At 39.1% G+C, this 15,459-nt stretch overlaps 1 protein-coding gene across 1 annotated transcript in view; it reads left to right on the top strand.

The window, feature by feature from the left end:
- The window catches only part of TMEM202 (transmembrane protein 202), a 10,436-nt gene extending 6,272 nt beyond the window's left edge, over positions 1-4,164 (top strand). Inside the window, 3 exon segments of the mRNA XM_004374811.1 lie at positions 2,955-3,104; positions 3,443-3,582; positions 3,982-4,164. Of these exon segments, the coding sequence (XP_004374868.1) occupies positions 2,955-3,104; positions 3,443-3,582; positions 3,982-4,164 (473 nt within the window).
- The last annotated feature ends 11,295 nt before the right edge of the window (positions 4,165-15,459 follow it).

The following is a 15,459-nucleotide window of genomic DNA, read 5'->3' on the forward strand; positions in this document are numbered from 1 at the left end:
TATGTAGAAATTTTTGAAACGGTGTATCTTTGGCTATGTGTATTTTCACCAAAAAAAAAAAAATGTTGAGAATTTAGAGGGTTAATATGTTGTGGGGTTGTTAAACAATGTCATAAAACAACATGTGTGCTACTGTTTCATGAGAAACTATTTGTTCTGTAAGCCTTCACCTGAAGTACAATAAAACATATAAAAAAAAAAGATGCCTATTACCCTGGGCTTCATGCAGCTCAATCTGGACTGATGGTTCTGACTGGCTATGTATTCTGCTAATTCTGAATTACCCAGTCTTTGGAAAATGTGATGCTATTGGATTATCATGTTTTGATGTTGCTAACCTTTTGGCAGCACAGAGCAACTCATCTCTGATTAGGGGTGTGGTTTCTCTTTTTTGAAAAAAAATTTGTTTATTTAGTTATAGTTGTTGAGAATATACAGAGCAAAACATATACCAATTCAACAGTGTCTACATGTACAATTCTGTGACATTGATTACATTCTTAGATGCAACCATTCTCACCCTCCTTTTCTGAGTTATTCCTTCTTATTAACATAAACTCACTGCCCCCTAAGGTTTCTATTTAATCTGTTGAGTTGCTGTTGTAACTTTGATCCCATATAGATAGTTCTTAAAAGAGCATAATGCTCAAGGCAGACATATTTTATTAGTTAAACTAAACTGTCGTTTGGTTTTAAGAAGACTTCAGGGAATATTTTTGGTTTAAGGTTTAAACATTATCTCAGGGCAATAGTTTCAGGGGTTTACCCAGCCTCCATGGCTCCGGAAAGTCTGGAGTCCATGAGGGGCGTGATTTCTCTTAATGGAGATTACTATTACTGATTATGTTAGTAAGTGGCAGGTACTAAAGAACAAAATGAAACTTGGAAGGCAGATCTTAACTGGGATAAGCTTGGTGCATCATTTGTTCTCTCTGGGTTATTTGCAAGCTAGCTTGGATTCTTAGGCATAGAACAAAGAGAACTTTTTAGTAGTAGAGATAAACAGCTCCTGCCACGTTGAGATAGGAAAGAAGCTAGACAAGGAGGCACCCTCTAAAGGATATTGAGGATATTGCTGGGTCTGTTGTATCTAAGAAAAACTGTTATCTACTAGTAATTGTAAGTTACTCTCTATTTCTTAAATCTGCAGTAAAATATTGCTAAAATTATAGCTTAGGTTGGAGAAATTAAGGGAAAGATCTATTTCAAGTAAGGATGTGGTAGCAAACAGTAAAGTTTAGCATGCCCTCTTTGCTCTCTCACCACCATCCCATCCGCAGTGGCAGAGCCAGAGATATCAGAGACCTGGAGCCAAGAGATGAAGGAAGAAGAAGGAGGAGAGTGGCACTTGGGTAAAGGTTTTAAGCAGAAGAACTTAAGCAGAACTGTTCTTAACCAGATATGAAATAGGACCTTGGGGGACTCTCAGAAACAACTAGGAGACATTTTTGGGGTGTTAACTTCCATCAATACAGTAAATTAGGGCTTGAAATCATAATATAGGAATTAAAGTAAATGTGACTTCATTTTGTAGTCACAGGCTGACAAGGCCTGTACATGCCAGCTACATTTGAAACAGAAAAAAACTCCAAATCCAACAATGAGTAAATCATTGAGCAAAGTATATTAATATGATATTAATTAATTAGTAATTAATATGATAGCCATTACATATTGTAGCCATTAAAGATTATGTTTACAACAGGTGTTCAGTGATCTGGGAGAAAACTTATCATATAATTGTTTTTTCTTCATTGAAAATCTTTATTGTTTTTAAATTGGGAACAGAAACCCTGTCTAGGCACCCCACTCAGCCTCATGGATTTCTGCTTAAGGGAGAAAGGCAACAGCAATATAGTTGGCCATGTTTGCAAGGGATTAGTTATGAATATGTTGCACAGGTAACCATATATGTGAGGGAGGGGGGAATTGACTCGACAGCAATGGGTGTTTTGTATACAACAAAACCTATACCCATTCAACAATTTCTACATGTACAGTTCAGTGACATTGGTTTCAATCTTCATACTGGGTCACCAGTCTCACCATCACTAGTCATATTGCTTACCATTAGCTTAGACTCACTGCCTCCTAAACTTTTCATCTATGCTTCAGAGTTACTGTTGTCAGTTTGATCTCATAGATATTCTTTAAAAAGGCTCAATGTTCAAGGCAAATATTTGGGCCAAACTGTTTAGTTTAAACATGACTTCAAGGGATAGTTTCAGTTCAAGGTTTAACAATTATTTCAGGGCAATAGATTAGAGAGTTCTCCCAGTCAGTACCCAGTCTGGGTACGGTAAGTCTGGTATTCATAAGAATATGAAAGTATGTTCCAAATTTTTCCTCCTTTTGATCAGGATCTAGTTATTGTGTCTTTGACCAAAACGTTTAGTAATGGTAGCCAGGCACCATCCTTATCATATGATCTTTTTTTAAAAAAAGACATGATATCCAGTATCATATCTACTATGTGACAGAGAATAGAAAAATACTAGAAAGAAATAAAATAATATGTTAACAATACTTGCTTCTCGGTAGTGGGGCTATGGCTGATTTTCTTCCTGCTTCTTTGTATTTTTTAGTCTTTCCAATGCTTTTATTGAATATGCATTACTTTTAGAATTAGAACTAGAAATAAGAAAAAGTTTTAATCAGTCTTATGATGTTGGGGTAACACCTCTTATAAGCCAGTTTACAACTAAGTTGATGTGTTAACTGGCCCAGGAGTATTTATATATCATCTTTAGTTTAACAATGAAAGCTTTATCTTTGTATTTAAGAAATTAAAGGTATCAATGAAGAGCTAGGAAAGAGAATCCTTATTTGTGCCCCTGATGCCACACAGCAATCCTCCTTTGTCCTCACTCCCTTCTCTTAAGACTATCTGGCTTTCATAAGGGTAGGTCCCTACTGGCCTAACCAAGCCTTTCCTTTCCCCTCCTTCTTGGCAGACTACCTCCAATACTCCAGGGCCTTCTTCCTCATCTCTGTCTTCACCATACTCATTGGCCTCAGCTGGCTCTTCAGGGCTTGCCTCCCTAGAAGAGGAAGCATTACTACCAACTTGGATCTGAAGGTATCCATGCTCATCTTCACCTCAGGTACAGACCTAGATTGGCAGGGTAATACCACGGTAAAACTGTCAAGGTAACAATGTTTCTCTATAGGGCTTTCATCCTCTTTTTTTTAAATCCCTTTTCTCTTCTTCAGTATGACACCAAGTTTCCAGCTGCTTACCCTGTCTTATTGTATAGAACACACCTTAGCCGACCTATACGTGGGTAGAAGCCCCTTTCTCTCTCCCATCTGAGCCAATCCCCAAATGACCTTCCTTTTGATCCTTGCCATACATATGGTCTCTGGAAGCAGAAGAGTTGGGGGTGGGGATGGAGGCATATTGGAGACTGTCAGGTTTTGACATCTTTCCTTCTGGTCCTAGCTGCCTGCTTCCTTCTCTGCCTCATCCTGTTCCTGGCACAAGTTCATTGGCATAGTAGGGATGTCGTGGAGTCTAATCTTCTATGGACCTATCATCTTAACTGGTGGGGTGACTTCTTATACATGTTTGCTGGTGGGTCAGTCCCCTGCCCTGTACTAGAAGGATAGAAACGGAAATCACTTCTGGAAAGGGAGGGCACTAACCTTCTTCAGAACATTTATACATTGAAAGGCAACGTGGTACAGTAGAGAAAGCATGGATTTTGGAGTCAGAAAATTTGGACTTACTAACCTGTTCTATCATTAACTGAGGCCTTGACAGGTTGAGTAGGTTGTCCAAGACCACACGGAAAGTGGTGGAACCATGATTTGAATCCAGGAGGTGCAAGCTTTGTCCTAATCAGTATGATAAACACTATAACACAGTGGAAGCACAGGAGGGTAATGTAACTCTGCTGAGGGAGAAGAAGTTGGGCTTCACTGAAAAGAGGGCTTTTGAATGAGTATTGAAGGGTGAGTAAGAATTTTAAACGCCAAAAGACCATCCATCTACGGAACCTCACCTCAACTTCCAGATATTCTTGACCTGACCAAAACATCACTGTGATTCCCACAGAGAAGTCAAGGTTGGGGGTTGGTCCAGTGACTACTGCTAAAGATGAAGGGTCAGGGCCTGAGGTGGAATCTCAAAATAAGGAAGAGAGACCAAATGCAGGACTATGATGATGTTAGGAAAAACCTTTCTACTGTTTGTCTTAAAAACGGGGGAGGAAGCATCTAATAAAGTTGAGAATGATTGTGAAGATTCTAGGAAACCCTCCTAATATCATGTCCATTACCGAGGGAGACAATATTAAAGCTGATGAAATGTGCTTTGTGTGTTGGATCCAAAATACATGTGATATTCACAAAGAAACTAATGAGAACTCATTTAAGAAAATATTTCTAAAAGAAAACAGCAGCGTTTAGAAATGAAATAAGCTGGCAATAAATGGAGTTTGTGGACCAGAGGTCTCTTTGGGCATTAAGGATTTCGCAGAAAAGCTAGAAAAGAATGTCACCTAATTCTGTTTGGAACTTTCTTTATTAACTATGGCTTTGGGCACACTCAAGATGGAAGGCATTTGGACTTGGACGATACTGTTGAATCTAAATTGGAGACCACTACCAGAAATTGAATGAACATCAATGGAGATAATACCTATCACCTAAAGGAGTTTGAGTGGTGCTGGGTGGATTCTGGGGATTCTATTAGGTACCACTTCCTATAAAAATTAGAAATTTGAAACCATTACAGTCTATTATGTAAAACAGCTGCTTCTCCCTAGGCATTGAGAAACCTTAAACTAGGCATCCACAAACTCCCTAAAATTTGATACAAAACTGTGACCCTATGTCTGTGACTCTAGATAAGGGGAGTTGATTCCCTAAGCATCAATTATGTTTTACTGAGCCAACTGGGGCTAAAGGACTTCAGCATAAGTATATATGTAGGATGAAGTTAAAAATATTTTTCATGTTTTATATGACCTGTAAGACTAAGGATCCTTGGTGGCCCAATGGTTAAGCCCTTGGTTGCTAATCGAAAGGTCATTGATTCGAACATACCAGCCACTCTATGGGAGAAAGATGTGGCAATCTGCTTCTGTAAAGATTTACAGCCTTGGAAACCCTATGGGGAGTTCTGCTCTATCCTATAGGGTTGCTATGAGTTTAAATCGACTCAACAGCAGTGGATGGGGTGGGGAGGGGGAGAGCAGTGTTTTCAGGCAATCACACAGATCTACTGATGGCTAAAACTCCCTTTCAAGCCCAAACTAGATTCCGTGCACTTCTTCCTTGCAGAAGGTCCCTGACATTCATTTTGTCTTTTAACCTTTAGCAGCAGACCACTACTCTGTTGGTTGAGATCCTTCTCCTCCCCAAGTCTGCCAATGGAATATATTATACTGTCAAGCTTTACCCTTGGTGCTCTTAAAGATAGGCCTTTGGGCCCTTTTAGTTTAATTTAGATATTTACTGGTAATCTTTATAGAAAACAAAAATAACAATCATGGAGCAATTATGGTCCTTTATCAGTAATTCCCAAATATTTCCAGATGGTTAACTGGAAGCCCTTTAGGTGAAACTTCTGGTTTTATCCCTTTGGGTAGGAGCTCAGTAGCGCATGCATGTGTACATCCACACTCGGAGACACACACACAAGCACATGTATATATATATGTGCATCCCATTTTGACCCTGCCTTAGAAAACCCTGTTCTCCATGTTGGCCCTTCTTCCTAGCAGAAGCTCTTAGTTACAGCAGAATGATACGACTCCTTACTTCAGTTGGACAACTTTCATTTAGGAGGCTCTTCAGGCTTTACCTGGGCCTTTGTCTGATTGTAAGAATAGGCATGTAGCTGAGGTCATCTCCTCTCCACCACTACTCACACAAAAAATATGCCCACATATTGGCTGAAGACTTATTGGGTTTATAGCTTTATTTACAATTTAGTTTCGATACTTTAATTACATGACTAATTGACAGGGAGCTGAATACTGATGACTCTTCAGAGAACAGAAGTTTTAATTGGGGTGAGGAGAAGGAAGCAGGTTGGGGTGAGGGTGGAGGATGCTAGATACTAAGAAAGTACGAATAAGGGCCCTGCCTATTAAGGGAGAATAGGCAGTAATTATAATTAACTTTTCCACTTTGCTACTTTGGGAACTGAACGCTTTCCCTGTTTTCTTCTTTCTCTCATTCCTTGCGAGTAGACAAATCCTAGAAAAGTTTAAGTAAATTTCCAGTCAAGATGAATCAATAAATCACCCTTTTATTTACCTCCTCTGCTCCAAATACATTGCATCATAGATGAAGTATGTAAAGAGAGACAAAGAGAAAGAGAGAGGGAAGGAAGGGTAAGAGGGAGGGAGGGATAGATAGACAGAGGTACAGAGAAAGAGAGAGAAGCATAGCCGGTTCAAAACAAAACAAACGTTTTCACAGCTCAGAAAAATGACAAAAGTACACAGCTGTGATTAGAGCTAAGCCACAGGCTTATTTGGCTCCAAGTCCAAAAGTAAATGGAGGTGAACAGGAAGACAGCTCTTGGGGGGTGAAAGGACTAAAACTGCTTCTCAGGATGTGAACTAGGTCCAGGTTCACAACTCTAGCTCAAACTAGGGACTTATTAAAGGAAGCTGAATGAAAACTATTGCCAAGCACTGATTAAAGCTATAGCTTATTTAGAAATGTAGACCTAAAGACACAAACATAACCTTACTAAACCAAGCAGCCTATTGATGCATTAACTAGGTCTGTGATATTCTGTGATAATATAACAGATAGGAAACTTGAAATACCATATTATGAGATCTGTTTCTGGACTGGACTGGGGCATTTAGTCAAAGTGAGGAAAACCCAAAACTACCATGTAGGGTGGAATGAGCATAGAGGGAGAGAAAGAAACAAAAGAAAGCAAACAACAAAAAATGTGGCTGCAAATAGAAATTACAAAACATGTAAAGAAATGTTCAGAAGAAAGCCAACAAAGTCAATAATCAGAATATGAGTTCATTTCAGGTACTACTCATTTATAGTATGAGAAAGCCCTTAGGAAAGCTTGTTGTTGCTGTTAGGTGCTGAGTCAGTTCCAACTCACAGCAACCTGATAGGTCAGAGTAGAACTGCCCCATAGGGTTTCCAAGGAGCAGCTGGTAGATTTGAACTGCTGATCATTTGGTTAGCAGCTGAGCTCTTAATCACTACACCACCAGGGCTCCTAAGAAAGCTTAGGATGCACAAAGAGATACATGACAGAATCATGGATTATAAAAATACCAAAAATTATGAAAAACATAGGTAGAAATAAAATAAAAACAGATTTAAATGGAAAAAAACCAGTTAGAAATCATGGAAATGAAAAATATAGTCATTGAAATAAAAAAACTAAATTGATAGGATAAAATTTAGATAGTACACTCAACAAATACAGAAAATATTTTATTTCCATATATATCTAGATTATCTGCAAAAATTGACCAAATGCTATGTCTAAATGAGTTTCAATAAATTTAAATCAGCCTGTGTTCTCTGACCACAATGAAGTTAAATTAGAATTCAACAATAAGAAGATGATTAAAAAAAAAAAGTATATTTTTGAAAACTAAACAATGCTCCCTAAGAATCTCATGGGTAAAAAGGAAATCACAATGAAAATGAAAAAATATTTAGAACTTAACAATAGTAGAGGAGTTACTAAATCAAAATCCATAAGTGCATTTATTAAAAACAAACAACAACGACAAAAAACCTTGACGGGGACATTTAGGTCGATCGGCATAACATAGTTCATAAAGAAAATATTCCACATCCTACTTTAGTGAGTAGCATCTGAGGTCTTAAAAGCTTGCAAGCAGCCATCTAAAATACATCTATTGGTCCCATCACATTCAGAGCAAAGGAGAATGAAGAAAACCAAAGACACACAAAAAATATTATTCCAAAGGGCTAATGGATCACGTGATCCATGGCCTCCACCAGCCTGAGCCCAGAAGAACTAGATGGTGCCTGACTACCACAGCCAACTGCTCTGACAGGGATCGCAATAGAGGGTTCTGGACAGAGTGGGAGAAAAATGTAGAACAAAATTCAAATTTACAAAAAAAGACCAGACTTACTAGTCTGACAGAGACTGGAGGAACTCCCGAGACTATGGCCCCCAGATACCCTGCTAACACAGAATTGAAGCCACTCCCGAGGTTCACCTTTCAGCCGAAGATTAGACAAGCCTATAAAACAAACAATAACACGCGAGGAACGTGCTTCTTAGTTTCGTCAAGTATACAAGACCAAGTGGCTGATTTGGAGGAAATTTAAACATCAAAAAGGTGACAGTAATAGATTATAACACACTGATTAAAAAAATAATCCAAGACTCTATAGTGACTCTCAGCAAAAGAAACAGCAAAAGGGGAGAAAAAGGCAGCTTTTCTGTATAGGAGAATGTCAGAAAACGCAGAAGGAATGATAGAAATTGAAAACCATTATTTTATAACCATAATACAATTAAGGCAAGGATCATCAGTAGAAACTAAAATCACTGAGTAAAGGTTATTGGGAAACAGGATAAAAAATTATCACTCCTCTGAATATGTATTAATTACAAAGGAGAAATGTACCTTTACAATGGGAAGATTTGGCAATCACAGTCTTAACTAAGTGGTGAAAGTTGGCATCACTGATATTAGAACAGCTTGACATCATATGCCTCTTGATGTGATGCAGTGGGAGATACATACCATCACCTGTGTGGTAGTTTCCCTAGAAATGTTGGGCCTGACTCTAATGATAAAGAAAGAGTAACACAAATCCAGAGTATGGGACATTCTACCAGACAACTGGCCCAGACTATTCCAAGGATCCAATATCCTGAAGAACAGAGGGAAGGCAACGGGATTGTTCTAGACTGAAGGAGACTAAAGATACACAGCAATCATACGCAATGCATTGATTCTGGATTTTTAAAAAAAAGGTTAAAAGAACTTTTTTGGCAACTGGGGAAATTTGAGCATGGAAAGTATGTTGGAGATTGTTATTGAATTAATGTGGTTTTTTTTTTTTAAAGGTGAGGTAATGATGTTGTGGATGTGTGAGAGAATGTCCTTGATCTTGGGAGATATGCTAAAATATCTAAAGGTGAAGTATCATGATGTCTACACCCTATTTTCAGATGGCTTGGCAAAAAGGAAAAAAATATATATGGAGACAGAGTGAGAGAAAGATGGATGTATGTATCAAAATATTAACAGTTGAGTATAAAGGGGTTTGAAATTTTGCAAAATAAAAAAGATTAATACTTTTGAAAGCAAAAATACAATTTAATAGACAAATATAAAAACAGTTTTATGGCTTGAGATAAAAAGTTCTTAAGATAAAACAATTACAAACCACAAAGAAAAATCTTCATAAATTTGATTATTTTAAAATTAAAACTTCTGAACTACAAAATATACCACAAAGCAGTCAAAGAAATAAGCTTACCTGGTAGAAAATATTTACTATTATATAATTGCAAAGGGTCAGTATATAGAATATATAAGGAAATTTTATGTAAAGAAAAAGGAGGGATGGGGCCAAATAACCCAACAGAAAAATTGCCAAAGGATCTGCATAAGCAGTTTAGAAAAGGAAACCCAAACGGCCAATAACATAATAAAGATGTTCAGCTTCATTTTCATAATTAGGAAAATACAAAATTAAACAGCAGTGATAAAACAGTATTGTAATAAAATTACAATAAATATTGTGATACATTTTAATATAAATATAATAAAATGTATAGTTAAATGCTATAATAAAATTATTATTATATTAAAAAGTCTGACATTATTAACTGCAAATAAGAAATTTTATACACTACCAGTGGGAGTGTACATTGGTTAAAAAAAAACACTTTGGAAAGTAATTCGTTAATACTTAGTAAACTGGAAGATATGTATACCCTATGACTCAGTAATTGTACCTCTAGATATTAACCCTAAAGAAAGATTTTATCGAATGCAAAATGAGGCATGTATAAGGATAGTCAGTATATTGTTGTTTGTTACAGGGAAAAACTAGAAACAAATGTCCGTCAACTGAAGAGTGGGTTTCATCACTGATTACTTTCCCTCTTGCTCATTCTGTTCCAGCCTCACTGGCTTCCTTGCAGTTCCTTGATTCCTTCAAGCAAGCTCCCATTTTGAGACCTTTCCATTCACTGCTCTCTCTATCTAGAATGCTTTTGCCCCAGAAATCCACTGCTCGCATGTCACCTTTGCAAAGAAGCCTTCCCTGACCACCTTATCTAAAAGAATACTTCTGTGCCCTTAACTTGCTTTATATATTCGAAATATATTTACTTTCTGTCTCCCACCCACCCTAGTGGTAGGTTGGATCATTTTTCTCAATTCTTTAGGGAGTGTTTGTTGTGCAGGATTGTTGTAGCAAATACTGACTGATATAGCCCTCTAGAATGTAAGCTTCAGGATAGCAAGGATTTTGTCAGTTTTGTTCACTGATGTATGCCCAGTGACTAGAATAGTGCCTAGCATACACAGATGCATAATAAATATTGGTTGAATTAATTATTTAATGCATCTGTACTAAAGCCATAAAACTATTGGTGATCTCAAAGGGCAAGGCAAGTGTTCAGATGTTCAAAGATACAGTTACAACTGGCTTTGCTATGAATGTAGTCAGTCAGAAGCTGATAACAAGGTATAGTGAATCCCACCTCCAATCAAATGAACAAGGAGCTTCTTAAACTGGCAATAGATACATGCAAAAACAAAACATAGTTAATCAAAGGATCAGAAGCAGAAAGTCTTGGAAGAACTTCAGTAAAATAAATACATATTGAATTATTAGCATCAATTCTGAATTGGAGACTGTTACCAGGAACCGAAGGGGCACCAGCCTAGTGTCTCACAGAATAATTAAAGGAGGATATTGTAATCCATGAGCTCATGGTAAAATTAGAAGCCAAAGAGTCCTCATGAAAGAACCTCATGTAGAGTAAGGGAGCAAACATTGAAGTGAATGGGGCAAAATGCTAATAATAAATGAATCTAAATAAAGGGTATGGAATGTTCTTTGTACTATTCTTGAAACTTTTATTTAAGCTTGAAAGTATTTCCAGATAAAAAGGAAGAAATGGGTTGTCCCAGTATATTCAGTAAGAAACAGTATGACTAATCCTTAACATGACAGCTTTTGTTGTCTTGAATGGTTTAGGTAGCAATTATCTAGTTTTTTATATGTGATAATGGAGCATATGTTGGCAGAACAGCCAGATGCAGGTTGCCTCCAACTGGAATTACCTTCTCTTATGTCTCCTGTTCATATGTTCTTTATACTGGAGGTGTCTTGAGGATCCATCATATTGTTTCTCTTGGGAGTTTTTTTTTAAAAATAGTATTTTATTGTATTTTCCGTGAAAGCGTACACAGCAAAACAGGTTCCCATTCAACAGTTTCTACACAAATCTTTCAGTGACATTGGTCACATTCTTCACATTGTAACAACATTCTCACCATTTCCGTTCTAGCTGTTCTGTTCCCATTTACCTAGTCTCACATCCCCCCACCCTCCTCATCTATGCTTCAGAGTACTTGTTGACCATTTGATCTCATATAGATGACTTTTTAAAAGAGCACAATACTCAAGGGTGATAGTCATTACTTTAGGAGCTAACCTGCTGTTTAGCTAAAAGGTGACTTGAGGGCATAGTTTCGGCTCAAGGCTTAAAGAATATCTCAGGGCAAATAGTCTTGGGTATTCTTCCTGTCTCAGTGAGTTTAGTAAGTCTGGATTTTTTAAGAATTTGAAGTTCTGTTCCACAGTTTTCTCCTTTTCTATCAGGATACATCTGTTGTCACTCTAATCAGAACATATGGTAGTGGTAGCCAGGCACCATCTATTTCTTCTGGTCTCAGGGTAGAGGAGGCTGTGGTTCATGTAGACAATTAGTCCTGTAGACCAGTTCCATCTCTGAATCTTGGGTTTCCTTCTTTTTCTTTTGCTCCAGACGAGTAGGCACCAATAGTTGTATCTTAGATGGCCGCTTGCAAGCTTTTAAGACCCCAGATGCTACTCACCAGACTAGGGTGTAGAACATAAACTTTATGGACTATATTATGCCAATTGACCAAGTCATCCCACAAGACTATGACTTCTTTTGAGTTTGTTGTCTCCCTCAGGTGTGTTGAGATTAAGTTTTGAGCAAGCAGTAGATTCTGCCTATTTAGTTGAGCGTCCAGTGTGCCACCTGTCTTAGTTTGAGTTCTTCCAGAAGCCAACTCTAGACAAAGATTCAAATGCAAGTAGGCTATCTGGAAGGTACAAACAGAATTTTGGGAGAAGGTAACTTTGATGCCCCAAGTGAAGTCAATACTTCTTCCATTTCATACTTTTGTTTCCATCTCAGAATGTAGGGCTGCATACAAGGTGGAAAAGAGGAGAGGGGAAGTGGAGAAGTTAGAAAGGGGAGAAAAGGCAGCCAACAAAGGCTGCAGTTTTAAGGTAGCTACCACTGTGGTCAACTGGAGTTTAATCCTTCAGAGAAAATGGGAAACAGTATAAAACCCATGCTTCAGATTATGCCTCCCTCACACCAGGGGCAGGGAGCTGGTATTTGTTGAGGGCTACTTACAGTAGGATGTTAGTTCCCCAGAACAACTGGACCTGTTTAGAGAGAAGCCTTTCCTAGCTCTGTCAGATGTTGAATGTACACTACTGAATAGGATATATCCTCACTGCTGAAGGATAGATCACAAGGAGTACAGACAGACAAATTACAATACTATGTGACAAAGGTTATGAAAGGATAAGAATGAAGTGATGTAGGAGCACAAAGTTTGGGATTAAGGGTTGGATTCAAAGAAGGCTTCCTGAAGAAGGTAAGATGAAGATGCATCTTGAATGACATTAACCCAGACAAAGATGAGGTAGAAAGTGTGATGGATACAGGGGAACACCATATGCAAAGGGAGGAGCAGGGGAGGCTTAGGAAAATGTAAGAAGAACAATATTTTTTGGAGTACAGGTAGAGAAGGAGGGAGAGAATGAGCCTGGATGTTACTAGGCTTTATGCCCCATGACAATAAGGTCCATGTTCAGCAGGGAATAGATGGCTTACTCAAACTAATTAATCTAGGAGAGTTAAGGGACTATTTACAAAGTCCTCTTGAACTGAAAAGGATTTTGGGGAGCCATCAGTGGGCAGAGTTACTACTGTCTCTAGGCCTGATCACTTAAGGGAGCAGTTACCAGAACAGAGAAGAGCAGCTTTATGGAGAAGGCCGCCTGTCAGAAGCTCTACTTTAGGTAAAAGGACACAGATAACCCATAGTGATTGGGTAAGGAGAGAACCAGTGAACAAACACACTCATCTCACTCTCCCCTGGACCTCTGATCTTTTGTTGGTACCTGCTATTGGCCAAACCAACCAGAGCTGAATGGGAAAGGAGCCCACTGATGCAGTCCATACCAGTCAGCCTCCTAGAACAAATATGGAGAGTGATTCTGGAGGGACATATGGAAGATATACAGCATATCATCCTACCCTCGGTACCTAACACATCTGGCACAGGTAGGTATTGAATGAGGCTGGGCAAGTGAGCAGAAACCAGATCATATGGCGCCTTACAGATTTATGCTAACAAGTTGGGACTTTATCTCATGGCAATGGGGAGTAATCCTCTGATTTTAAGCAGAGGACAGATATAATGAGATTTGCATTTTAGAGGAGTCAACCTTGGTAACTTTGTGAGAACAAATTGAAGGACAGTAAGCCTTATAGCAGGGAGACCAGTTAAAAATCTGTTGCAATAATCCAGGCCAGAGATGACAAATACACGCTCTAAGGAAGTGGGAACAGAAATACAAGATGAGAATATTAAAGGGGGAATTGGCAGGAAATGTTGTGAATGACTGGTGTGAGATAAGGAAAGGGCACAGGAGGAGGGAGCAGAATATCTTGGAGAGAAAGAAGGTGAGCACATTTCTTAAAGGTATCCTGGGTGTGATGTATCTGGAGGAAATTTGGGTATAGATGTTTGGCAGACAGCTTGATATAGGGGTTTGGAGCTCAGCAGAGATGTGGGCTAGAAAAACGGATTTGACTAGATCTAGCAAGGGAGACAGAGACATGATACTCTTGTTATGTGCTCTAACTCCTGTGGTTCTGCCCACTAGGGGAGGGAAGGGACAGGAAAGGGTGTTTACAGGGCAAAGCAGGTTGGGATCTATGGTAGTTGAGAAGCATAGTGAGCCAGAAGCTAGGATTGAAATCAGGGAAGGAAATGCCAGGACCGTCCACACTTCTTATAGTGCCAGCTTACTGGGTGACCCAATATGCAAGATGAAGAAGCCTTCTGTGGGCTAGGTAGTGGTGGGATCCTTTTTGGGGAGGCAGGTTGTGTATGTCATAGGGCACATGTCAAAGGCCTTTTTTTTTTTTTTAAAACTCGGGGAGGATGGAGCAAAAAAGGAATCTCAAGAATAAATTTTAATATTAAAAAATAAGAACCTGTGGGAGGCTTTGGAGCAAGGAGAAAAAGACACCGAAATGTGGAGTAGAAGGAGTTCCCTCCAGTACAGGACTCGGGGCTTGTCTTTTCTGTGAGTGGGGATGAAGATGCCTGAGATGAGATTCCTTTCATGATGTCCTCATCCCTTCCCCACCACAGCCAATTCTCCCCTATCATATGCACTGGTTCTATACTATGCCACCCTACCAGTGACAGCTCCTGGAGCAGACCTGAAGCTACCTTCGCATGTTCTGTGTTGGCCTCTTTGGCTTCATCTTTGTCCTGCTGCTCTGCTTATCCCATTTCAACTGGGTGCAGTTGGTGTCGAAGGACAGGATGATGCTCTCAGTGGGGCTCTGGACTGTGCGCCACCATGGGCTCTGCTGGAGCCACACACCGAAGCCACCCTGTGAGTGCTTTCCAAATCCTAGAGCCCCTCTTTTGGAAGATCTGCTCATATCCCCCACAGCTCACCATTCTCTGTCCCTCCTTCCCACAACCCTGCCCATTCCTTTCTCCCCTGATTCACAAAGCATGTAAGGACTGCTCCCCAAAATAGGGTAACTTTGCCCAAGTTTGTCTTGACTAGACACCACAGCCCCTTAATTATTAGATATAAACTCCTAATGATCACTTGGTGATTTTCTTACCTTTGCATTCACAACTTCTCTCAAAAAATGAAATCTTAGTCATTTACACACTAGTATGAGAGCTATGGAAACCCTGGTGGCATAGTGGTTAAGAGCTATGGCTGCTAACCAAAAGGTCGGCAGTTCAAATCTACCAGGCGCTCCTTGGAAATCCTATGGGGCAGTTCTACTTTGTCCTAGAGGGTCGCTATGAGTCAGAATCAACTCGACGGCAACAGGTTTGTTTGGTATTTTTGGTTTATGAGAGCTACCTCATATTATACGTTGAGTTACCTCTCCAGATTATGGCTGTAATTTCAACTTTTCTCTCA

Source organism: Trichechus manatus, unplaced genomic scaffold, assembly GCF_000243295.1.
Source record: "Trichechus manatus latirostris isolate Lorelei unplaced genomic scaffold, TriManLat1.0 scaffold00030, whole genome shotgun sequence".
Lineage (NCBI taxonomy): Eukaryota > Metazoa > Chordata > Mammalia > Sirenia > Trichechidae > Trichechus > Trichechus manatus.